Source organism: Engystomops pustulosus, chromosome 6 (assembly GCF_040894005.1).
Source record: "Engystomops pustulosus chromosome 6, aEngPut4.maternal, whole genome shotgun sequence".
Lineage (NCBI taxonomy): Eukaryota > Metazoa > Chordata > Amphibia > Anura > Leptodactylidae > Engystomops > Engystomops pustulosus.
Genome location: NC_092416.1, coordinates 4,581,566 through 4,605,294, shown reverse-complemented (window position 1 = coordinate 4,605,294; position 23,729 = coordinate 4,581,566). Strand labels below are relative to the sequence as shown.

The window sequence follows — 23,729 nt, the reverse complement described above, 5'->3', positions numbered from 1 at the left end:
TCCAGACTCCTCGGTCCTCCTCCTCCTCCAGACTCCTTGGTCCTCCTCCTCCTCCAGACCCCTCTGTCCTTCTCCTCCTCCTCCAGACTCCTCTGTCCTCCTCCTCCTCCTCCAGACTCCTCTGTCTTCCTCCTGCTCCAGACTCCTCTGTCCTCCTCCTCCTCCAGACCCCTCTGTCCTCCTCCTCCAGGCTCCTCGGTCCTCCTCCTCCAGGCTCCTCGGTCCTCCTCCTCCAGACCCCTCTGCACCTGTAGTGAACCTGTTCAGTAATTTCAGATTGGGCAATGACAAGTGCATGTCCCGTGAGTCACACACAACACCCTTCACTTGGCACATACAGAGATTCGGGGCGGAGGGGAGACACATTCTTAGATGAAACTCTTAGAGATGACAATATGTAATAAACATATAAAGTTTGTGCAGATTCTGTGCAGTCCCATCATGGTCACATGACCACCATTGTACAGGTCCTTCAAGGTCCTTCAACCTGCAGGAGTCTTTGAGAGAGTTTCCCACCATAAATGTAGATATCATTGATCATGGCAGACACATGGGGCTCATATCGATGATACAGTCAATTCCTCTAGAAATGAGTCTAAAGAAGATGTGACCAACCAGGTGGGTGGACCAGTCATCGGGGGTGTCCAGACTCTGGGACCTGGGTCATTATGGGGGGGAGCTTAGTAGTAGAAAGCCTAGACTTTGTTGGTCACATCCCCTAGAAGGTAGACTAAGGGTCCTACCAATAAGGACTCCTATAACAGCTGAACGTGGACAGGACTGGCACTCTTCTAGGGTGGTCCAGGACACCACGGATGAATGGTGGCCATTAGATGTTAATGAGGTCAGACTTAAGTTATAAGAAATGAAAGGGAATTGAGCCTAGCGCCATTATGAGAGTTGGACTCTCACCAATCAGAGACACCAATGATTAGACATCTACTCTGTCACCATTTCTGGTGGCCAAACCCCATAAAGTGTCCCTATTCTGTCTAATCTTCTTACAGGAGATGTTACTCGCCTGTAGCCAGTGTCTGGGCCATCATTCATCAGTGGTGTCCAACCTCTTGGACCTGCGCCTCTTTTAGGACAACCTCGCTCCTGTCAAAGTTGTCTGTACTGATGAGTCCTTCACCACACAGGATTTCACAAATCTCGGTCATTGGTAGTATCCAAACTCTTGGAACTGCATCAAACTTCTGACAAAGTCTCCCGATACCCTGTAATCCCAACTCCTCATGTCTAATCCCATGTATATACATAGCACGTGGGTGGGATGTGACCAACCAGGTTTAGGCCATCAGTTGGTCTCCACCCTCTTGGATCTGACTGTTTTCAGTATGCCATCTGGTTTCCATTTGGCAGATTCAATGAAGTTACCCTGTTCCCTGTAATCCATGCTAATCCCATCACCATACATGGACGGGATGTGACCAACTAGGTCTAGCCCATCAGTGATCGTTGAAGTGAATGGTACCTATGGACATGGTAGGACCTTGTAGCTCCTCAGTATCCCGTCTCTGTTTTCGCTGGTCAGACTCCTTGAAGTGCCCCCAATTCCTGTATTCCTAGCTCCTAGCATCTAATCCCATCAATATACATATCATATGGTGGGGATGTGATCAACCAGGTCTATGTTATTAGCCATTGTTGGTGTCCAGCCTCTTGGACCTTGGTTCGTTTTGGTAGGACCCTGATGAGATGCCTGGCTCCTTGAAGTGTTCCCATTCCCTATTATCCCAGATCCTCTCGTCTAATCCCATAATTTACATCGCACATGGATGATATGTGACTAACCAGGTCTAGCTCATCAGTGATCTTTGGTGTCCACACTCTTAGACTTGGCCACTTTTGGCAGGACCCTGATGAAACGTCTCCCCAGTATACATCTGTCTTTCCACTGGCCAGATTCTGGGAACTTCCCCGATTCCCTGTAATCCCAGCTCTAACCCCATTAGCAAACATATCACATGGAGAAGATGTGACCAGCCACATCCAGACATTCGCCATCATTGGTGTCCATCCTCTTGGGCTTTTGCCACTTTTGGTAGGACCCTGATGAGATGCCTCCTCAGTGTACCATTGGTTTCCACTGGCCAGGCTCCTTGAAGTGTCCCCATTCCCTATTATCCCAAATCCTGACATCTTAACCCATAACCATACATTGCACATGGATGGAATGTGACCAACCAGGTCTAGCCCATCTTTGGTGTCCCCCGTCTTCGCCATGGCCACTTTTGGTAGGACCCCGATGAAACGTCTCCCAGGATACATCTGTGAGTCCACTGGCCAGACATATCACATGGAGAAGATGTGACCAGCCACATCCAGACATTCGCCATCATTGGAGTCCATCCTCCACTTTTGGTAGGACCCCGATGAGATGCCTCCTCAGTATAGGATCTCGGTTTCCACTGCAGAGACTCCTTGGAGTGTCCCCATTCCCAGTAATCCCAGCTCCTTGCATCTAATCCCATTAACATACAGACAGATTATTAAGAGCTTCTCATTTTCCGGTTTTAGGAAACAGCGGAATCTGAAATGGAGCATTTACCCTACGTCTGCGGAGATACGAAGCCGCGCGGCGCCAAGATCAAGCTGAATAAATAACAATAAGCCGACGGACTAGAACAAATCCACAAAGAAATAAAGAGCAAAATCAACCAAATAAAAGCAAACACGCCGCACGTCCTCCGCAAACACAATCTGATATTTATTTACTGACTACGCCGAAAGGTTATGACCACCCCCCCGCTTCACACCGGCACCAACAGGGGGCGTCCAATCATTCCTAAACATCCGCCGCCAGGGCTCAGGATACGAATGCCGCCAACACTAGATTGTACTTTACACCGCTATAATACCGGGATAAATATAATGTCTGAGTTTAAAGGGGAACTCCACTACAAGGCCTTGTAATCATCCATTGCTGATTGGCAATTGACTCCCTGATTCTGTGCAGAGCAGCCACAGCGGCTGCCAGGAGGGAAGGTGAATGATTACGTGCAGACTCAACAGTTGTCAGAATGAACAGGAGACCAATTCTGTGCAGAGCGCCCCCAGCAGCTGACGAGGAGGACCGTTTCTGTACAAAATGCCCCCAGCAGCTGCCAGGGGGTGGGAGGAGACTGATATTGTGCAGAGCACCCGAGTAGCTACCAGGGGGAAGGTGAATGGTTCTGTGCAGAGCACCCCTAGCAGCTCCAAGAGAGGAGAAGACAGATTCTGTGCAGATCACCCCCCGAGAGGAGGAGACTGATTCCATGCAGAGTGCCGTCTAGCAGCTGCCAGATGGAGGACAAGACTGATTTTGTGCAGAGCTCCCCCAGCAGTTGCCGGTGACCAATTCTGTGCAGAGCGCCCCACCCCCCAGCAGCTCCAAGAGAGGAGATGAGCGATTCTGTGCAGATCACCCCCAGAGACGAGGAGACTGATTCTGTGCAGAGTGCCCCCAGCAGCTACCAGAAGGGAAAGGAGACTGATTTTGTCCAGAGTCCTCCAACAGCTGACAGAGGGGGAATGAGGGGGTTCTGTGCGGAATGTCCCCAGCAGTTGTCAGAGGGAGCAGGAGACTAATTCTGTGCAGAGTGCAGCCAGCAGCTGATGAGAAGGACTGATTCTGTGCCTCCAGCAGCTGCCAGAGGGGGAAGGAGACTGATTATATGAAGAGTGCCCCCCCCCCACAGCTGCCAGAGAAAGGAAGTGGCTGATTCTGTGCAGAGCATTCTCGATAGCTGCCAGAGGGAGCAGTAGACTAATTATGTGCAGAGTGCCTCCAGCAGCTGCCAAAGGGGGAAGGAGACTGATTCTGTGCAGAGCGCCCCCAGTAGCTGCCAGAGGAAGGAAGTGACTGATTCTGTGCAGAGCATCAATAGCACAGAATCAGTCTCCTGCTCCCTCTGGCAGCTATTGAGGATGCTCTGCACAGAATCAGTCACTTCCTTCCTCTGGCAGCTACTGGGGGCACTCTGCACAGAATCAGTCTCCTTCCCCCTTTAGCAGCTGCCAGAGGGAGTAGGAGACTGATTCTGTGCAGAGTGCCTCCAGCAGCTACCAGAGGGGGATGGAGACTGATTCTGTGCAGAATGCCCCCAACAGGATCCAGGGTGGCTGGATGAGAGCCATGGACTGGGATATGTAGAGCCTGCCTGCTTGTCTCCTCTTATTATCAGTTGTTTGCAGTTCCCTTATTGGCCAGCAGGTGAACACTAAGGAGCATCGTCTGCTCCGTGATCCTTTGTTGCCAGTGACGAGTATTGACATAATTAAAAACAACCAAAAGCCGCGACTCATTTCATGTTCTTTTATTTTACAAGGTCAAATAAATTAATGCAGTCGCTGGCAGCCATGCAATTACATCCCCCGCAGTAACCGCCACACGACGTGGACGGCTCCGCGGCACCAGGGGGCGCTATGTGTCAGGCGATTGCTGCAGGTTAATTAACCGCGCGGTGTCCTGTCTGATACATTGTACTGGCGGACGCTAATGAAGAGCGTTCCTGTTACGGTTTTAATTAGCGCATACATCTGGGATTTGGCGGATATGGCGACACTTTCTGTGTAGTATATTACAGTAATAATTACGGCCTCTGCGCTGCGGTGGGTGCAGTGTAATAAAACAAGGGCCATTATTAAGGAGCCGCTCATTAGCTGAGATTAGACACCGGGTGACGGATCTGCGCCGCCTGATAATACACAGCGAGCAGGGAGCAATGACGCCTCCTGCAGCCCCCAGCCATTGCACTGTATATGGGGAGGGGGTGGGTTACACATACAGATAGGGACCCAATTAAATAACAATGTGTTAAATATTTAAAGGGATTCTACAGGATAGGAAAAACATGGTGTAGTAACAGCGCCACATCTTCCCACAGGTTGTGTGTGGTATTGCAAGTCAGTCTCACTAATCCTACAACTGCAGAGAGGACCCGGCCTGGTGTACACATACATAGGCAGCTCTGGACCAGACTTTCTTACTGTGTAATCAGACCTCACACTGCTGTGCTCTGTGCTCTCTGCAGCCAGTGTTATGTACTGCCCCTGGAGAGATGTGTAATCAGACCTCACACTGCTGTGCTCTGTGCTCTCTGCAGCCAGTGTTATGTATTGTCCCTGGAGAGATGTGTAATCAGACCTCACACTGCTGTGCTCTGTGCTCTCTGCAGCCAGTGTTATGTATTGTCCCTGGAGAGATGTGTAATCAGACCTCACACTGCTGTGCTCTGTGTTCTCTGCAGCCAGTGTTATGTATTGTCCCTGGAGAGATGTGTAATCAGACCTCACACTGCTGTGCTCTGTGCTCTCTGCAGCCAGTGTTATGTATTGTCCCTGGAGAGATGTGTAATCAGACCTCACACTGCTGTGCTCTGTTCTCTCTGCAGCCAGTGTTATGTATTGTCCCTGGAGAGATGTGTAATCAGACTTTTTTGTATGTTAGTAGCAGCAGGACTGTGATAGATGGATTTATATTACTGGATTTGAGCCTCTCCAAGTGCACTGTGGGTGTGTCCTCACACTGCTGTGCTCTGTGCAGCCAGTATTATGTATTGTCCCTTGAAACATGCATAATCAAACCTTTATATATGTTGTTAGTAGCAGCAGCAGAACTGTGATAGAGAAGCTACAATCCTGGAATAAAAATCCATATCTAAGTGCACTGGGGATGTGTCCTCACACTGATGTGCACTTGGCTCTCTGTATAGAAAGGCCCCTAGTACTACAATCCTGGAATATAAATCCATATATCACAGTCCTGCTTCTACTAACAATATACACAGCGGTATGATTACACATCTCTCCAGAGATAATACCTATCACTGGCTGCACAGAGCACAGAGCACAGCAGTGTGAGGTCTGATTACACATCTCCCCAGGGACAATACATAACACTGGCTGCAGAGAATACAGAGCACAGCAGTGTGAGGTCTGATTACACATCTCTCCAGGGACAATACATAACACTGGCTGCAGAGAGCACAGAGCACAGCAGTGTGAGGTCTGATTACACATCTCTCCATGGACAATACATAACACTGGCTGCAGAGAGCACAGAGCACAGCAGTGTGAGGTCTGATTACACATCTCTCCAGGGACAATACATAACACTGGTTGCAGAGAGCACAGAGCACAGCAGTGTGAGGTCTGATTACACATCTCTCCAGAGATAATACCTATCACTGGCTGCACAGAGCACAGAGCACAGCAGTGTGAGGTCTGATTACACATCTCCCCAGGGACAATACATAACACTGGCTGCAGAGAATACAGAGCACAGCAGTGTGAGGTCTGATTACACCTCTCCAGGGACAATACATAACACTGGCTGCAGAGAGCACAGAGCACAGCAGTGTGAGGTCTGATTACACATCTCTCCATGGACAATACATAACACTGGCTGCAGAGAGCACAGAGCACAGCAGTGTGAGGTCTGATTACACATCTCTCCAGGGACAATACATAACACTGGTTGCAGAGAGCACAGAGCACAGCAGTGTGAGGTCTGATTACACATCTCTCCAGAGATAATACCTATCACTGGCTGCACAGAGCACAGAGCACAGCAGTGTGAGGACACGCCCCCAGTGCACTTGGAGAAGCTACAATCCTGGAACATTAATCCATATGTCACAGTCCTGCTGCTACTAACAACATGCACAGCATGGTATGATTACACGTCTCTCCAGGGACAATAGTCAGCACTGGCTGCAGTCTGTATGGTAACAGCTTACACATTCGCTTTAAGAAACTAAAAAAGTGCATACGTTCCAGTCTTACACGTTGCAGATATGACAGATGCTGCAGTAAGAATAGTGGGGCAGCAGGATGTATTGTATATAGCAGCTGGGGCAGTATGATGCGGGCTAGACATGCGCCTGCGCTCTGGACAGTACTCTCTGCGCATCCTCGGCCATGGCCTCCAGGCAGCGGCTCAGTACCAGGTAGCTGGCATGGAAAGCAATGCCCCCAGTGGCCAAGGGACCTAGAAGAGGAAATCTATGCAGGAACACCCCGGCCACCTCCAGGCCGATCCCCGTGGCTGACCCCAGCATCTTCTGCACCAGCTCCCGCGTCACCCCCTTCCCTGCGGGGCTCTGGATCTCTAGCATCAGTTTGGGGACCGGGACCCCCGATTTATGGGAAAGGTTGGCGAGCGAGTCAGCATCCAGTCCTAGCTCTTGACGATACGTGTCCAGACGGGCGGTGAGCAGGGTGAGGTCACAAGCTATGCCCACGCCAGGGACGGGGACACTGGCCACCAGGCTGGAGAGGAGAGCCACCTTCCAGACCTCCTGGGACAGAGCCTCCTTCTTCTTCTCAATGACTTCCGCTGAGAGATTCGGGAGGGACAACATGAACGCCCGCAGCTTATGGCTGGGCAACTTCTTCTCCAGGTATCCCAAAAAACGATGGAATTCTGGCCCGGGGAGTTTTACAGGCGACAAAACAAAGACTTGATCTTCTCTTGGTCCTGGTGGCACCTCATGGTCGTCACAGTCCTGGATGAAGACGCTCTTCTTCCCCTCCTTCTTTAGCTCATGGACCAGAGATTGGTAACTGCTGGAGGCCTCCTGCCAGGGCGTGAGGAACAGCAGGGTGACGTCGTAGCGGCTGACGTGAACGCTCTCCAGATACTTCTTGGGCTGAGACTCCAGACTTTCCATTCCGGGAAGGTCCCATAGACTGGCCTTGGGGTACTTGAGACTGGCATACTCAATGGGGTTCTCTGGGTTTCCTCCATGGGCAGAACCATCCTCGCCATCCTTCAGTCCCCGGAGAGCGTTCAATACAGAGTGACGGAAGCCCGGGTTACCCCCCATTAACGCCAGGTCAAAACGCGTGTCCAGAAGAGAGTCCAAGCTGCTCTGGATGAACCTGACCATCTCCGAGATGCCTCCTCTCTCCAGCGCCGACTGTAATTCAGCAATCTCCTCGTAGCCGATCACCTCATAACCCTGCTGTGCCAGACACAGCGCCCTGCGGGAGACAAGGGGGAGGGGAAACGGGTTAGAAAACATCAAAGACTAAAAGCTGTGCAGAATAAACAAATATAAAGGCTCCTTGTAGTCATGGGGATCACATAAACATAGCAACAACCTACATTTTACCCATGGAAAAGAGTTAATAACGCTCGCCGAGGTGCAATGGAATGGAGGAAGCGATGGCAAGTGATTGCACCCAGGGGGCTTGTAGCAACTTGTTTATAGCCAACATGAGGCTTACACACATGTCTGGCCCCGGACGCGTCATCAGGGACCTGGCGCGTCTGTGCCACGGACTAGTCACAAGGCTGCCCCATGTCCAGCAGGACAAACCAATGTCATGGCGCATGTGCGGCAATCCAAGCGTGTCATTGGAAGCCGAGCACAACGTCAGACGTTGCACCAAGGGATCAAGTAAGATGGTAAAATTAAAAAATAAGGAAAAAAAAAAATAATAAATAGGAAAAAATATAGAAATAAACCAAATTTTTATGTTACATGAAGCACAGGACCTTCTGTGACGGTCCTGCATGAAGAGGCCGCATCGTCCTGCGTGAAGAGGCCGCATCGTCCTGCGTGAAGAGGCCGCATCGTCCTGCGTGAAGATGCCGCATTGTCCTGCGTGAAGATGCCGCATTGTCCTGCGTGAAGAGGCTGCATTGTCCTGCGTGAAGAGGCTGCATTGTCCTGCGTGAAGATGGGGCATTGTCCTGCGTGAAGATGGCGCATTGTCCTGCGTGAAGATGGGGCATTGTCCTGCGTGAAGAGGCTGCATTGTCCTGCGTGAAGATGGGGCATTGTCCTGCGTGAAGATGGAGCATCGTCCTGCGTGAAGATGGAGCATCGTCCTGCGTGAAGATGCCGCATTGTCCTGCGTGAAGATGCCGCATTGTCCTGCGTGAAGATGGGGCATTGTCCTGCGTGAAGAGGCTGCATTGTCCTGCGTGAAGATGGGGCATTGTCCTGCGTGAAGATGGGGCATTGTCCTGCGTGAAGATGGAGCATCGTCCTGCGTGAAGATGGAGCATCGTCCTGCGTGAAGAGGCCGCATTGTCCTGCGTGAAGATGGGGCATTGTCCTGCGTGAAGATGGGGCATTGTCCTGCGTGAAGATGGGGCATTGTCCTGCGTGAAGATGGGGCATTGTCCTGCGTGAAGATGGGGCATTGTCCTGCGTGAAGATGGGGCATTGTCCTGCGTGAAGAGGCTGCATTGTCCTGCATGAAGATGGGGCATTGTCCTGCATGAAGATGGGGCATTGTCCTGCATGAAGATGGGGCATTGTCCTGCATGAAGATGGGGCATTGTCCTGCATGAAGATGCTGCATTGTCCTGCATGAAGATGCTGCATTGTCCTGCATGAAGATGGGGCATTGTCCTGCATGAAGATGGGGCATTGTCCTGCATGAAGATGGCGCATTGTCTTGCATGAAGATGCTGCATTGTCCTGCATGAAGATGCTGCATTGTCCTGCATGAAGATGGGGCATTGTCCTGCATGAAGATGGGGCATTGTCCTGCATGAAGATGCTGCATTGTCCTGCATGAAGATGCTGCATTGTCCTGCATGAAGATGGGGCATTGTCCTGCATGAAGATGGGGCATTGTCCTGCATAAAGATGGAGCACAGTCCTGCGTGAAGATGGGGCATTGTCCTGCGGGAAGATGCCGCATTGTCCTGCGTGAAGATGCCGCATTGTCCTGCGTGAAGATGGGGCACGGTCCTGCGTGAAGATGGGGCATTGTCCTGCGTGAAGATGCCGCATTGTCCTGCGTGAAGATGGGGCATTGTCCTGCATGAAGAGGCTGCATTGTCCTGCATGAAGATGGGGCATTGTCCTGCATGAAGATGGGGCATTGTCCTGCATGAAGAGGCTGCATTGTCCTGCATGAAGAGGCTGCATTGTCCTGCATGAAGAGGCTGCATTGTCCTGCATGAAGATGGGGCATTGTCCTGCATGAAGATGGGGCATTGTCCTGCATGAAGATGGGGCATTGTCCTGCATGAAGATGGGGCATTGTCCTGCATGAAGATGGGGCATTGTCCTGCATAAAGATGGAGCACAGTCCTGCGTGAAGATGGGGCATTGTCCTGCGGGAAGATGCCGCATTGTCCTGCGTGAAGATGGGGCATTGTCCTGCATGAAGAGGCTGCATTGTCCTGCATGAAGAGGCTGCATTGTCCTGCATGAAGATGGGGCATTGTCCTGCATGAAGATGGGCCATTGTCCTGCATGAAGATGGGGCATTGTCCTGCATGAAGATGGGGCATTGTCCTGCATGAAGATGGGGCATTGTCCTGCATGAAGATGGAGCACGGTCCTGCATGAAGATGGGGCATTGTCCTGCATGAAGATGGGGCATTGTCCTGCATGAAGATGGAGCACTGTCCTGCATGCAGATGCTGCATTGTCCTGCATGAAGATGGAGCACGGTCCTGCATGAAGATGGGGCATTGTCCTGCATGAAGATGGGGCATTGTCCTGCATGAAGATGGAGCACGGTCCTGCATGAAGATGGAGCACGGTCCTGCATGAAGATGGAGCACGGTTCTGCATGAAGATGGAGCACTGTCCTGCATGAAGATGGGGCACTGTCCTGCATGAAGATGGGGCACTGTCCTGCATGAAGATGGAGCACTGTCCTGCATGAAGATGGGGCACTGTCCTGCATGAAGATGGGGCACTGTCCTGCATGAAGATGGGGCACTGTCCTGCATGAAGATGGGGCACTGTCCTGCATGAAGATGGGGCATTGTCCTGCATGAAGATGGGGCATTGTCCTGCATAAAGATGGAGCACGGTCCTGCATGAAGATGGGGCATTGTCCTGCATGAAGATGGAGCACGGTCCTGCATGAAGATGGGGCATTGTCCTGCATGAAGATGGGGCATTGTCCTGCATGAAGATGGAGCACGGTCCTGCATGAAGATGGGGCATTGTCCTGCATGAAGATGGAGCACGGTCCTGCATGAAGATGGGGCATTGTCCTGCATGAAGATGGGGCATTGTCCTGCATGAAGATGGAGCACGGTCCTGCATGAAGATGGGGCATTGTCCTGCATGAAGATGGGGCATTGTCCTGCATGAAGATGGGGCATTGTCCTGCATGAAGATGGGGCATTGTCCTGCATGAAGATGGGGCACGGTCCTGCATGAAGATGGGGCACGGTCCTGCATGAAGATGGGGCATTGTCCTGCATGAAGATGCTGCATTGTCCTGCATGAAGATGGGGCATTGTCCTGCGTGAAGATGGGGCATTGTCCTGCGTGAAGATGGGGCATTGTCCTGCGTGAAGATGGGGCATTGTCCTGCGTGAAGATGGGGCATTGTCCTGCGTGAAGATGGGGCATTGTCCTGCATGAAGATGGGGCATTGTCCTGCATGAAGATGGGGCATTGTCCTGCGTGAAGATGGCGCATTGTCCTGCGTGAAGATGGCGCATTGTCCTGCATGAAGATGGAGCACGGTCCTGCGTGAAGATGGGGCATTGTCCTGCATGAAGAGGATTTTGCTCCAGATTCTTCTTTTTGTACCGTGTAAGAAAGTGGTCAGTCAGAAACTCTATAGACTCTATGACGACGTCATTTTCGCACCTTCGGGAACCCTAAAGGGGCCGACCAGCTCTCCCCATGATACCGGCCCAACACATGAATCCACCACCTTCTTGCTGGCGTCACAGCCTTGTTGGGACATGGTGGCCATCCAGCAACCATCCACTTCTCCATCCATCTGGACCATCCAGGGCTGCATGACACTGATCAGTAAACATGACTGTGTCTTCATGTACGTCTGGGCCCCCTAACCATATCCCAACCCCAACCCCATCATCAGGCAGAAGATCTATGAGGGTCTGGGAAACAATTTCGAGAAGAAATTCTCCTAAAAGTCCCAAGTGTAATGGCTGCAGGAATTGTGCAGGAGACGTCACAGAAGGTCCTGGAACAAGTAACCCGTCAGGAGGTTTTTTTTTTTGGGGGGGGGGGGGTTTGGGGGTTGTTGGGATCCCTTCTAATTTCAGTGAATGTGACATCCAAATGCTGAAAACTCTTCAAATCACCATTTTCACTTCTTTACAACCTATAAATTGTCTGGAAACTGCTGCGCAGAATAATTTGGTGCATTTTGAGTTTTTTTTTTTTTTATTATGAACAATAGCCTGAGATCATTGGGAGGTTTGTACAATAAAAATCTTGTACTTATTCTCTAATGGGTGACTGTTATGGAAAATCAGAGATAAATATCATGTGCTAAATAATTTGGAATGTGGTGAATAAGTTACAACACGCCCTATGTATAAATACTGATAATACATAAAAAAAGACCCCAAACCCCCCCCCCCCCCATCAGTTATACACTTCATGCTCCATGTATTAATCCAAGATAATAAATGACACAGTAACAAAAAATCCACAAAAACAATTAGATGAATAATGTGAAAATCTAAACCAATACAAATGTATAGAAATGCGAGCGCATGCAGTCACGTATATACACGCGCCAACACAGAGAGCGCCCATCACACAACATCAAATATACAAACCAAAGTACAATGTAAAAAGAGCCACTGGGGATCATTTACTAAAGGTCCGCGAGACGCATTTTCGTCGGGTTTCCCGACGATTTCCGTTTTGCGCCGAATTGCCCCGGGATTTTGGCGCATCGGCGGCGGCTTGCATGCAACAAAAGTTGGAGGGTGTGGCTGCCGGACATCCCGACAGATTCGGACAAACCGTTTTATTTAGCATTTAGAATTGTGTCGCAAGAAAAGCGATTACAAGCATCGGGAAGAAGAAGGTGAACTCCGGCGGACCTCGGCGCAGAAGTGATGGATGCAGGAAATTGGACGCACAATCTTAGTGAATCGCTGGCGACCCAAATCCACATCGAACAAAGCACCGCGGGATCGCGACAGGACCGGGCAAGTAAATCTGCCCCAATGTATTGGCCATTGACCTATCGGCGCCCCCTCTGGCATCCATTCGCTACTACATGTGTCCTCTCACCTGCCAAGTTCCCTTGAGGTCTCCTCCACCTTGGCCTTCAGCGCGGGGGCGTCCAGCTTGGACGGTTCATATCCAGATATTAGGAATAGCGGCAGCGCCTCCTTCCTGGCGGAGTCATTGAATGGCTGTTGTATGACGGAGCGCAGGGCTGACAACACTTCCACCCTGGAGTAGTCTTCCCTCATCCTCCTCTTCAGGGTGTGCAGGTCACAGTCCACCTTGGTGCGCACCAGGCAGAGTTTTTTGGCCTGGATAAGGGCGCTATGGGCCAAGTCTACATGGGCTTGTGTGAACTGGGTATCAGTGACCAGAAGGAGAAGATCGGCCTCTGATATCCACTTCTCAGGAGGACCATCGTCCAGGGGCAGCTCCCAGAAGGTTAGGCCGGGGTGGGAGGGGTGAAGGTACAGTAACGGCCCACCAGGCTTATTGGGGTGTAAGAAGGCCGCCCTCGAGTCTTGGCCATTCTCAGAGAAGCCCAGAAGAGACTGAATCAAGACGGTTTTCCCCACCCCTGGTCCTCCAGCCACTGCCACCGAGAAGTCCCAGCAGTCCTCCGGAGGGGGGTCTTCATGACCACTTTCATCATCCAGGGGGTGGAATTTAGTCTCTGTCAGCGTCAGCTCATGAAATGTCTCCATGATCTGGAAGGAAACGGAGGAGAAGATGTATCAGAGATGTGACCTTGTGCAGATCCTCACTTTAGGGAAACTTTGGTCAGGAGGTTTCATTTTCAAAATCTCTGCTTGCTGTCAGTGAATGCTAAGGTTATGCTGTAACCACCGTAGACATAGACGTCTCATACACAACCAAAGCCAATGCCCAGGTATCAGAGCGGCACAACACTGGGGTCCTCATTGTCTGTTATACATTAAGGACCCCCAGAAATACCAAACCCACCCGGGGCCTTGGGGATGCAAATATGAAGTTATGCCCTGGGTCAAATCAGAAATCCCCTTTAACTAAATGGCCACTTGGGTTCAGTTGTAAATGTAACAAATCTTCAGCTCTGTCTAGTACAATCTGCAAACCTTTTTTGAATAGATGGACTCCAGAAACCTCTGCCCCCCATGTGCCAGGGGTGAAGCCACACTGATAACACTGGGCGGTGCCCCCCGGGCATTGTGCTCTGGCAAGTATAGAGTTAACAATTCCAGGTCTAGATGTAATGGGTGGGAGGTTGTGACATTATTACAAAATGGTTTGACTCTTTCCCACACAACTTAGAGGCGGTAAATACTCCCCCCATCATGTGACAGGCTGACAGGGCATGCTGGGGGTTGTAGTTTTCCAGCAGGCCATAGGACTATAGGGGAGACTATATTATAAATAAATATGAGGGTCTGAAGGACTGGGAGGGGGGTGTAAGGGAGAAACCGAAACCCAATTATAAGAAGAGGAAGAGAAGATGTAAATATTGAAAACACGATGGATACAATGTATCACGGCAGGAGGGGGAGGGGTTACAGAGGATTGGGGGGGTCTCACTGTTGTCAGGTGCTGCGGGTCTCCTGGTGGGTGTCAGCAGCTGGTGCCCTGTGTCCATGGACCTCTCCTCTCCTCTGCTCCTTCCTCTCCTCCTCCTCTTCCTCTCACATGCTCCTGTTTTCTTCCTCCTCTCTGCAGTGACGCTGCTGATCTCCTCCCTGTACACAGCTGAGGCCTGAGCACTGCACACAGGCAAGTATATATATATACCCCTGTACCCCCTACCATCTGCTGCCTCACTGTGACCTCATAGCATAGGGTGGCATCTAATGGTGGTGATGCCCAGGGGTAGAGGGGCACTTACTGATCACACAGGCAGGGTAGTGTATATATATATACACCCTTGTACCCCCTACCATCTGCTGCCCCACTGTAACCTCATAGCATAGGGTGGCATCTAATGGTGGTGATGCCCAGGGGTAGAGGGGCACTTACTGAGGACACAGGTAGATATATATACACCCCTGTACCCCCTACCATCTGCTGCCTCACTGTGACCTCATAGCATTCTGTCCTGCTGTGCCCAGGAGGGTGGCATCTAATGGTGCTGATGCCCAGGGATAGAGGGGCACTTATTGATAACACAAGTAGATATATATATATATATATATATATATATATATATATATATATATATATATATATATATACCCCTGTATCCCCTACCATCTGCTGCCTCATTGTGACCTCATAGCATTGTCTGCATTCTGTCCTTCTGTGCCCAGGAGGGTGGCATCTAATGGTGCTGATGCCCAGGGATAGAGGGGCACTTACTGAGGACACAGATATATATATATATATATATATATATATATATATATACACCCCTGTATCCCCTACCATCTGCTTCCTCACTGTGACCTCATAGCATTCTGTCCTGCTGTGCCCAGGAGGGTGGCATCTAATGGTGCTGATGCCCAGGGATAGAGGGGCACTTATTGATAACACAGGTAGATATATATATATATATATATATATATATATATATATATACCCCTGTATCCCCTACCATCTGCTGCCTCATTGTGACCTCATAGCATTGTCTGCATTCTGTCCTTCTGTGCCCAGGAGGGTGGCGTCTAATGGTGGTGATGCCCAGGGATAGAGGGCCACTTACTGAGGACACAGGCAGGTATATATATATACTCCTGTACCCCCTACTATCTGCTGCCTCATTGTGACCTCATGGTATTGTCAGCATTCTGTCCTGCTGTGCCCAGTGCTGGTGATGCCCATGGGCAGGGGGGCACAGGCAGGTAGGATCTCTGTTGGTTGATGCTATGTATGTGCTATGATACTGATGGTAATGACAGGGCAGGGGCTGGTGTACAATGTATAAGGACTTGGGGTGTAATCGCTGAACCCCTTTATTCCTACCCTGCTGGTGGCATCTTCCCTGACGCTGTATCTGAAGCACATTATATTCGGGTGTCATAATTCCTAATGCATCTTCCGTCTCTGCTTACTCACTGCATTGCTTCGTGTCTATGTATCAGGTGATTTCCTTAATTCCTCTTTCATCCTGTAACAGACATGGCCGATGCTGAGATCCCCGAAGACATCACATCTGGAGGACCCCCGACCCCTGAGACACCATCACCCCCAGAATGTCTACACTTCACCATTGCCATCATTGGAGCGAGGGGCTCTGGAAAGACCACCCTAGCCCGATCTCTCTGTAACCACAGCGAGCAGTTCAGTCCCAGCTTCTTAGACTCGTACTTCAGGGGGGATGACGAGGAACATGGGGTGCAGAGACACACCTACCCCCCACTGCCCAATGTGACCCTCCTAGACTGCCCCGGGTATAAAGCGGGCGACTCCCCCTCTGTGTACATAGACAGCATCAGGCCCGAGGGGGTGCACTGTCTGGTGGTCACATTTGGGGAGACCATCACTGACGCAGACCTGCAGCTCCTGGGGGCCACAAAACATTTAGGGAAACCAGTCTGCATAGTCCAAACGCACATAGACCTGACCCTACACACAGAGAAGAGACAGCAGGGAAAGAGTTACTGGAGGGGGCAGACACTGCTGGGCCTGAGGGGCAGAGCGCAGGAGCGTCTCGGGGGGCACGGGATACAAGGATCCGGAATATTCCTGGTGTCCGCTCTGGAACCCCAAAACTACGACTTCCTGGGAATGGTGGATTATATCGAGAAGGAGATCCTGCAGTGGAAGAGGTGAGAGACCAAGTACAGACAAAGGTCTTAAAGGGGTTGTCCTTAAAGCTGGCTCAAGGATAAAGGGAATGTGAGGAGCCCCCTCTATGTCATCCGTGTATGTGTGTCATGGGGAGAGTCCCCGGGTCTGTGATCAGGGCCCATTGGATAGGGGGGTTCTCCATGAATGCCCAATGATGTGGATCAGAGCACAGAGACCCCCTCCGGGATGGTGGCACTGGGGTTGGGGGCAGTAGTAGAGCACCAATGTGATTGCTCTTCTGTTTTTCATTCCAGGCCGGTCCCTTTGACCCCTGAACCTCACTGCCAGGACCTGGTGTCGCTATTTGAGGTCCAGTGCGACCAGGATGGACTCTCCGAGTTCTGTTCTCTCCTCAGCATCTTCCTGGATAACCCTCCGCCCGTCTCTGCCGTGGTGGGGGTGACGGGCACTGATAAGGAGGTCACAGTCTCGGCTCTCTGTGAGCCCCCACTCTCCGGACTCGTAGTGAAGCCGCTCCCCGGTCCGGGGACTCCACCCATGTCTGTGGAGCAGTATCTGCAGAACTTACAGTCCGAAGCCTGTGATGTCTACCTGATCTTGGGCTCGGGGATGGACAACAGCTCCCGTGCCACCCTGGTAGAAGCCCTGGTGGCGGCTGGCAAACACTGCATGCTGATTGGTGGTGAAGGAGACAGAAGACACAAACATAACGCCAAGGGGGAAGAGGAAGGAGGCAAAAAGTGGCATCCTGGTACCGACTTACCTGGCCTGAGGGTGGCCTTGGAGAAGGGGGCACCACAGTTGGTGAGGGAGCGGCTCCTCCATGCCATCCCCGCCATTATAGTCCAGCTGGTGAGACGAGAGCGGAGAAGGCTTATGATGGGCATCTATGACATCTGCTTGGATGCCTGTGCCAAGGCCAGTGACGGGCATCTGCAGGACGCTCTGGTCACCCTCTCCTCCAAGCTGTCGTCGTTCCGGGCGCGTTACGGTCTGGATGAAGACTCCCTGACTCTGATATCACAAGTGACTGGCTGCAATCCAGAGGACCTGCGTGCCGAGATCCAGTGCCCCCTGGCACAAGACCCAACTACGGATCACCTGCTGCAGATGGCATCTCAGCCCCTGTCCCTGAGCGAGCTGGTCTGGAGTTATGTACCCCACTGGGGTGGAGGGGAGGAGACCCCCACTAAACTGTCTGCAGAGCGCACCTACCGGCTGCTGGTGGAGGCCGTGTGGGGCATGGCAGAGGATGCAGAGCGGGTGTTGCTGCACGGCTGTACCAACCAAAAGGTGGCAAAAGAACGGACTGCCTTCTGCCACTGGCCATGTGTGTGAGCCCCCCATATCCCAGCCGTGGCCCCCCATGTACTTATTTATGCATCGATGTGTCTTTGTCTGGGTGGCATCGCCCTTATACCCTATAATATACCAGAGCAGGTGTAGAAGCAATAGTGCATTATCCCTGACTGTTTGCCCCCCAGTCCAGCGGGCGCCATCTATTATTTCCTGCATTGCCCGTGCATGGCATCTCCTCTGCCAGTGTTATCCCACAGTATGAGGTGCGGGCATGGGAGCACGTGGTGGCACAGAGACATGTGGCAGCCCATATACCACCACTATAGCGACACGTGGCACGTGTTGGCACAATGTTACATCTCAGCTCCGCGGTTGATATTTTGTATCTTCTTTCCCGTCCTGGATTCTGCTCTAGTCTTAGTTGCATGCGATGTACCCGCCACGTGGTTGTGGTATCATTGTGCCAAGCCGTGGACTACTGCAGCGATATGGTGGTATAAGTGCATAGGGTGATGATAGCGCCACACAGAGGTGATACATGGAATTACAGGGTGAATATTGCACAGCAGCGGGTACTGGCGGGATGTCTATACAGGGGGTACAGGCTGTGGGAACCTCAGTGGTGCCAGTGATTTGCAGCATGATTCGCTTCCCCCCGGCCAGGTGTGCACCTCCAGCATCAGATGACATGTCTGTCTCGCTTCCCCCCGGCCAGGTGTGCACTTCCAGCATCAGACGACATGTCTGTCTCACTTCCCCCCGGCCAGGTGTGCACTTCCAGCATCAGATGACATGTCTGTCTCACTTCCCCCCGGCCAGGTGTGCACCTCCAGCATCAGATGACATGTCTGTCCTGCTTCCCTCCGGCCAGGTGTGCACCTCCAGCATCAGAAGACATGACTGTCCTGCTTCCCCCCGGCCAGGTGTGCACCTCTAGCATCAAATGACATGACTGTCCTGCTTCCCCCCGGCCAGGTGTTCACCTCCAGCATCAGACGACATGTCTGTCTTGCTTCCCTGCGGCCAGGTGTGCACCACTAGCATCAGATGACATGTCTGTCCTGCTTCCCCCTGGCCAGGTGTGCACCTCCAGCATCAGATGACATGACTGTCCTGCTTCCCCCCGGCCAGGTGTGCACCTCCAGCATCAGATGACATGACTGTCCTGCTTCCCCCCTGGCCAGGAGTGCACCTCTAGCATATGGTGACATGTCTGTCCTGCTTCCCCCCTGGCCAGGTGTGCACCTCTAGCATATGGTGACATGTCTGTCCTGCTTCCCCCCTGGCCAGGTGTGCACCACTAGCATCAGATGACATGTCTGTCCTGCTTCCCCCCTGGCCAGGTGTGCACCACTAGCATCAGATGACATGTCTGTCCTGCTTCCCCCCTGGCCAGGTGTGCACCTCTAGCATATGGTGACATGTCTGTCCTGTGTCTTGTGATCCCGCTAATAAAGCAGCTGTTTGCAGTCATCGCTGTGTCGTGTCATCGCTCTCTGTGGCTGAAACGCGTCGTTCCGGTGACCAAACCTGTGATTGTACCAGAACTGCAGATGTGAGAGGAGCGCGGACACAGCGGATCTGGCCGATCCCTCACAGACCCGGGTAATGCTCCCAACATATACATTTACCAGGGCGGGTGTCAGGGTGCACAAGTGGGACTATAATTACTCACACTGCTGTGCTCTGTGCATTGTGATGCTGCCCCGCCCCTACCTCCTGCTCTAAATCACTGCTACAGTATATAGCTAAACCTGCTAATGCATATGGATAGTTTAATACACAGGGCTGCAGAGAGCACAGAGCACAGCAGTGTGAGGTCTGATTACACATCTCTCCAGGGACAGTACATAACACTGGCTGCAGAGAGCACAGAGCACAGCAGTGTGAGGTCTGACTGCACATCTCTCCAGGGACAATACATAACACTGGCTGCAGAGAGCACAGAGCACAGCAGTGTGAGGTCTGATTACACATCTCTCCAGGACAATACATAACACTGGCTGCAGAGAGCACAGAGCACAGCAGTGTGAGGTCTGATTACACATCTCTCCAGGGACAATACATAACACTGGCTGCAGAGAGCACAGAGCACAGCAGTGTGAGGTCTGATTACACATCTCTCCAGGGACAGTACATAACACTGGCTGCAGAGAGCACAGAGCTCAGCAGTGTGAGGTCTGATTACACATCTCTCCAGGGACAGTACATAACACCGGCTGCAGAGAGCACAGAGCACAGCAGTGTGAGGTCTGATTACACATCTCTCCAGGGACAATACATAACACTGGCTGCAGAGAGCACAGAGCACAGAAGTGTGAGGTCTGATTACACATCTCTCCAGGGACAATACATAACACTGGCTGCAGAGAGCACAGAGCACAGCAGTGTGAGGTCTGATTACACATCTCTCCAGGGACAGTACATAACACTGGCTGCAGAGAGCACAGAGCACAGCAGTGTGAGGTCTGATTACACATCTCTCCAGGGATAATACATAACACTAGCTGCAGAGAGCACAGAGCACAGCAGTGTGAGGTCTGATTACACATCTCTCCAGGGACAATACATAACACTGGATGCAGAGAGCACAGAGCACAGCAGTGTGAGGTCTGATTACACATCTCTCCAGGGACAATACATAACACTGGCTGCAGAGAGCACAGAGCACAGCAGTGTGAGGTCTGATTACACATCTCTCCAGGGACAATACATAACACTGGCTGCAGAGAGCACAGAGCACAGCAGTGTGAGGTCTGATCACACTTCTCTCCAGGGACAATACATAACACTGGCTGCAGAGAGCACAGAGCACAGCAGTGTGAGGTATGATTACACATCTCTCCAGGGACAGTACATAACACTGGCTGCAGAGAGCAGAGAGCACAGCAGTGTGAGGTCTGATTACACATCTCTCCAGGGACAATACATAACAATGGCTGCAGAGAGCACAGAGCACAGCAGTGTGAGGTCTGATTACACATCTCTCCAGGGACAATACATAACACTGGCTGCATAGAGCACAGAGCACAGCAGTGTGAGGTCTGATTACACATCTCTCCAGGGACAGTACATAACACTGGCTGCAGAGAGCACAGAGCACAGCAGTGTGAGGTCTGATTACACATCTCTGCAGGGGCAGTACATAACACTGGCTGCAGAGAGTACAGAGCACAGCAGTGTGAGGTCTGATTACACGTCTCTCCAGGGACAGTACATAACACTGGCTGCAGAGAGCACAGAGCACAGCAGTGTGAGGTCTGATTACACATCTCTCCAGGGACAATACATAACACTGGCTGCAGAGAGCACAGAGCACAGCAGTGTGAGGTCTGATTACACATCTCTCCAGGGACAATACATAACACTGGCTGCAGAGAGCACAGAGCACAGCAGTGTGAGGTCTGATTACACATCTCTCCAGGGACAATACATAACACTGGCTGCAGAGAGCACAGAGCACAGCAGTGTGAGGTCTGATTACACATCTCTCCAGGGACAATACATAACACTGGCTGCAGAGAGCACAGAGCACAGCAGTGTGAGGTCTGATTACACATCTCTCCAGGGACAGTACATAACACTGACTGCAGAGAGCACAGAGCACAGCAGTGTGAGGTCTGATTACACATCTCTTCAGGGACAATACATAACACTGGCTGCAGAGAGCACAGAGCACAGCAGTGTGAGGTCTTATTACACATCTCTCCAGGGACAATACATAACACTGGCTGCAGATAGCACAGAGCACAGCAGTGTGAGGTCTGATTACACATCTCTCCAGGGACAATACATAACACTGGCTGCAGAGAGCACAGAGCACAGCAGTGTGAGGTCTGATTACACATCTCTCCAGGGACAATACATAACACTGGCTGCAGAAAGCACAGAGCACAGCAGTGTGAGGTCTGATTACACATCTCTCCAGGGACAGTACATAACACTGGCTGCAGAGAGCACAGAGCACAGCAGTGTGAGGTCTGATTACACATCTCTCCAGGGACAATACATAACACTGGCTGCAGAGAGCACAGAGCACAGCAGTGTGAGGTCTGATTACACATATCTCCAGGGACAATACATAACACTGGCTGCAGAGAGCACAGAGCACAGCAGTGTGAGGTCTGATTACACATCTCTGCAGGGGCAGTACATAACACTGGCTGCAGAGAGTACAGAGCACAGCAGTGTGAGGTCTGATTACACGTCTCTCCAGGGACAGTACATAACACTGGCTGCAGAGAGCACAGAGCACAGCAGTGTGAGGTCTGATTACACATCTCTCCAGGGACAATACATAACACTGGCTGCAGAGAGCACAGAGCACAGCAGTGTGAGGTCTGATTACACATCTCTCCAGGGACAATACATAACACTGGCTGCAGAGAGCACAGAGCACAGCAGTGTGAGGTCTGATTACACATCTCTCCAGGGACAATACATAACACTGGCTGCAGAGAGCACAGAGCACAGCAGTGTGAGGTCTGATTACACATCTCTCCAGGGACAATACATAACACTGGCTGCAGAGAGCACAGAGCACAGCAGTGTGAGGTCTGATTACACATCTCTCCAGGGACAGTACATAACACTGACTGCAGAGAGCACAGAGCACAGCAGTGTGAGGTCTGATTACACATCTCTTCAGGGACAATACATAACACTGGCTGCAGAGAGCACAGAGCACAGCAGTGTGAGGTCTTATTACACATCTCTCCAGGGACAATACATAACACTGGCTGCAGATAGCACAGAGCACAGCAGTGTGAGGTCTGATTACACATCTCTCCAGGGACAATACATAACACTGGCTGCAGAGAGCACAGAGCACAGCAGTGTGAGGTCTGATTACACATCTCTCCAGGGACAATACATAACACTGGCTGCAGAAAGCACAGAGCACAGCAGTGTGAGGTCTGATTACACATCTCTCCAGGGACAGTACATAACACTGGCTGCAGAGAGCACAGAGCACAGCAGTGTGAGGTCTGATTACACATCTCTCCAGGGACAATACATAACACTGGCTGCAGAGAGCACAGAGCACAGCAGTGTGAGGTCTGATTACACATATCTCCAGGGACAATACATAACACTGGCTGCAGAGAGCACAGAGCACAGCAGTGTGAGGTCTGATTACACATCTCTCCAGGGACAATACATAACACTGGCTGCAGAGAGCACAGAGCACAGCAGTGTGAGGTCTTATTACACATCTCTCCAGGGACAATACATAACACTGGCTGCAGATAGCACAGAGCACAGCAGTGTGAGGTCTGATTACACATCTCTCCAGGGACAATACATAACACTGGCTGCAGAGAGCACAGAGCACAGCAGTGTGAGGTCTGATTACACATCTCTCCAGGGACAATACATAACACTGGCTGCAGAAAGCACAGAGCACAGCAGTGTGAGGTCTGATTACACATCTCTCCAGGGACAGTACATAACACTGGCTGCAGAGAGCACAGAGCACAGCAGTGTGAGGTCTGATTACACATCTCTCCAGGGACAATACATAACACTGGCTGCAGAGAGCACAGAGCACAGCAGTGTGAGGTCTGATTACACATATCTCCAGGGACAATACATAACACTGGCTGCAGAGAGCACAGAGCACAGCAGTGTGAGGTCTGATTACACATCTCTCCAGGGACAATACATAACACTGGCTGCAGTCTGTAGGTTCGCACCTTTTAATGGCTCTTCTTTGCAACGGCTGTTTCAGAGGCGGAGCAAAAGGTGTGGCTTAGGGCACTAAAAATGTTCCGTCTTTCATCGCTATTTCTC

At 51.3% G+C, this 23,729-nt stretch overlaps 2 protein-coding genes across 10 annotated transcripts; one reads left to right on the top strand and one right to left on the bottom strand.

The window, feature by feature from the left end:
• Nucleotides 1–6,807: 6,807 nt before the first annotated feature.
• On the bottom strand, nucleotides 6,808–15,238 carry LOC140066236 (interferon-inducible GTPase 5-like). 5 transcript variants are annotated; one of them, XM_072113792.1, is made up of 3 exons: nucleotides 15,138–15,238; nucleotides 12,984–13,627; nucleotides 6,808–7,974 (listed from the first exon to the last, which is right to left on the bottom strand). In XM_072113792.1, exons 1-3 carry the CDS (start codon nucleotides 15,150–15,152, stop codon nucleotides 6,861–6,863), a joined length of 1,773 nt encoding a protein of 590 aa, XP_071969893.1. In that variant the 5' UTR covers nucleotides 15,153–15,238; the 3' UTR covers nucleotides 6,808–6,860. The 5 variants fall into 5 exon arrangements, with proteins under 5 accessions (XP_071969893.1, XP_071969892.1, XP_071969894.1 ...); XM_072113791.1 differs by having other exon boundaries at nucleotides 15,123–15,237; XM_072113793.1 differs by lacking the exon at nucleotides 15,138–15,238 and adding an exon at nucleotides 14,949–14,987.
• LOC140066237 (uncharacterized) lies at nucleotides 14,520–19,409 on the top strand. Of its 5 annotated transcripts, XR_011848170.1 has the most exons (4): nucleotides 14,857–14,917; nucleotides 16,003–16,654; nucleotides 16,931–18,963; nucleotides 19,333–19,409. XR_011848170.1 is itself a non-coding variant. In XM_072113800.1 (3 exons), exons 2-3 carry the CDS (start codon nucleotides 16,005–16,007, stop codon nucleotides 17,973–17,975), a joined length of 1,695 nt encoding a protein of 564 aa, XP_071969901.1. In that variant the 5' UTR covers nucleotides 14,520–14,663; nucleotides 16,003–16,004; the 3' UTR covers nucleotides 17,976–19,409. The 5 variants fall into 5 exon arrangements, 4 of the variants coding, with proteins under 4 accessions (XP_071969901.1, XP_071969898.1, XP_071969899.1 ...); XM_072113800.1 differs by lacking the exon at nucleotides 14,857–14,917 and adding an exon at nucleotides 14,520–14,663 and having other exon boundaries at nucleotides 16,931–19,409; XM_072113797.1 differs by having other exon boundaries at nucleotides 16,931–19,409.
• Nucleotides 19,410–23,729: the final 4,320 nt, after the last annotated feature.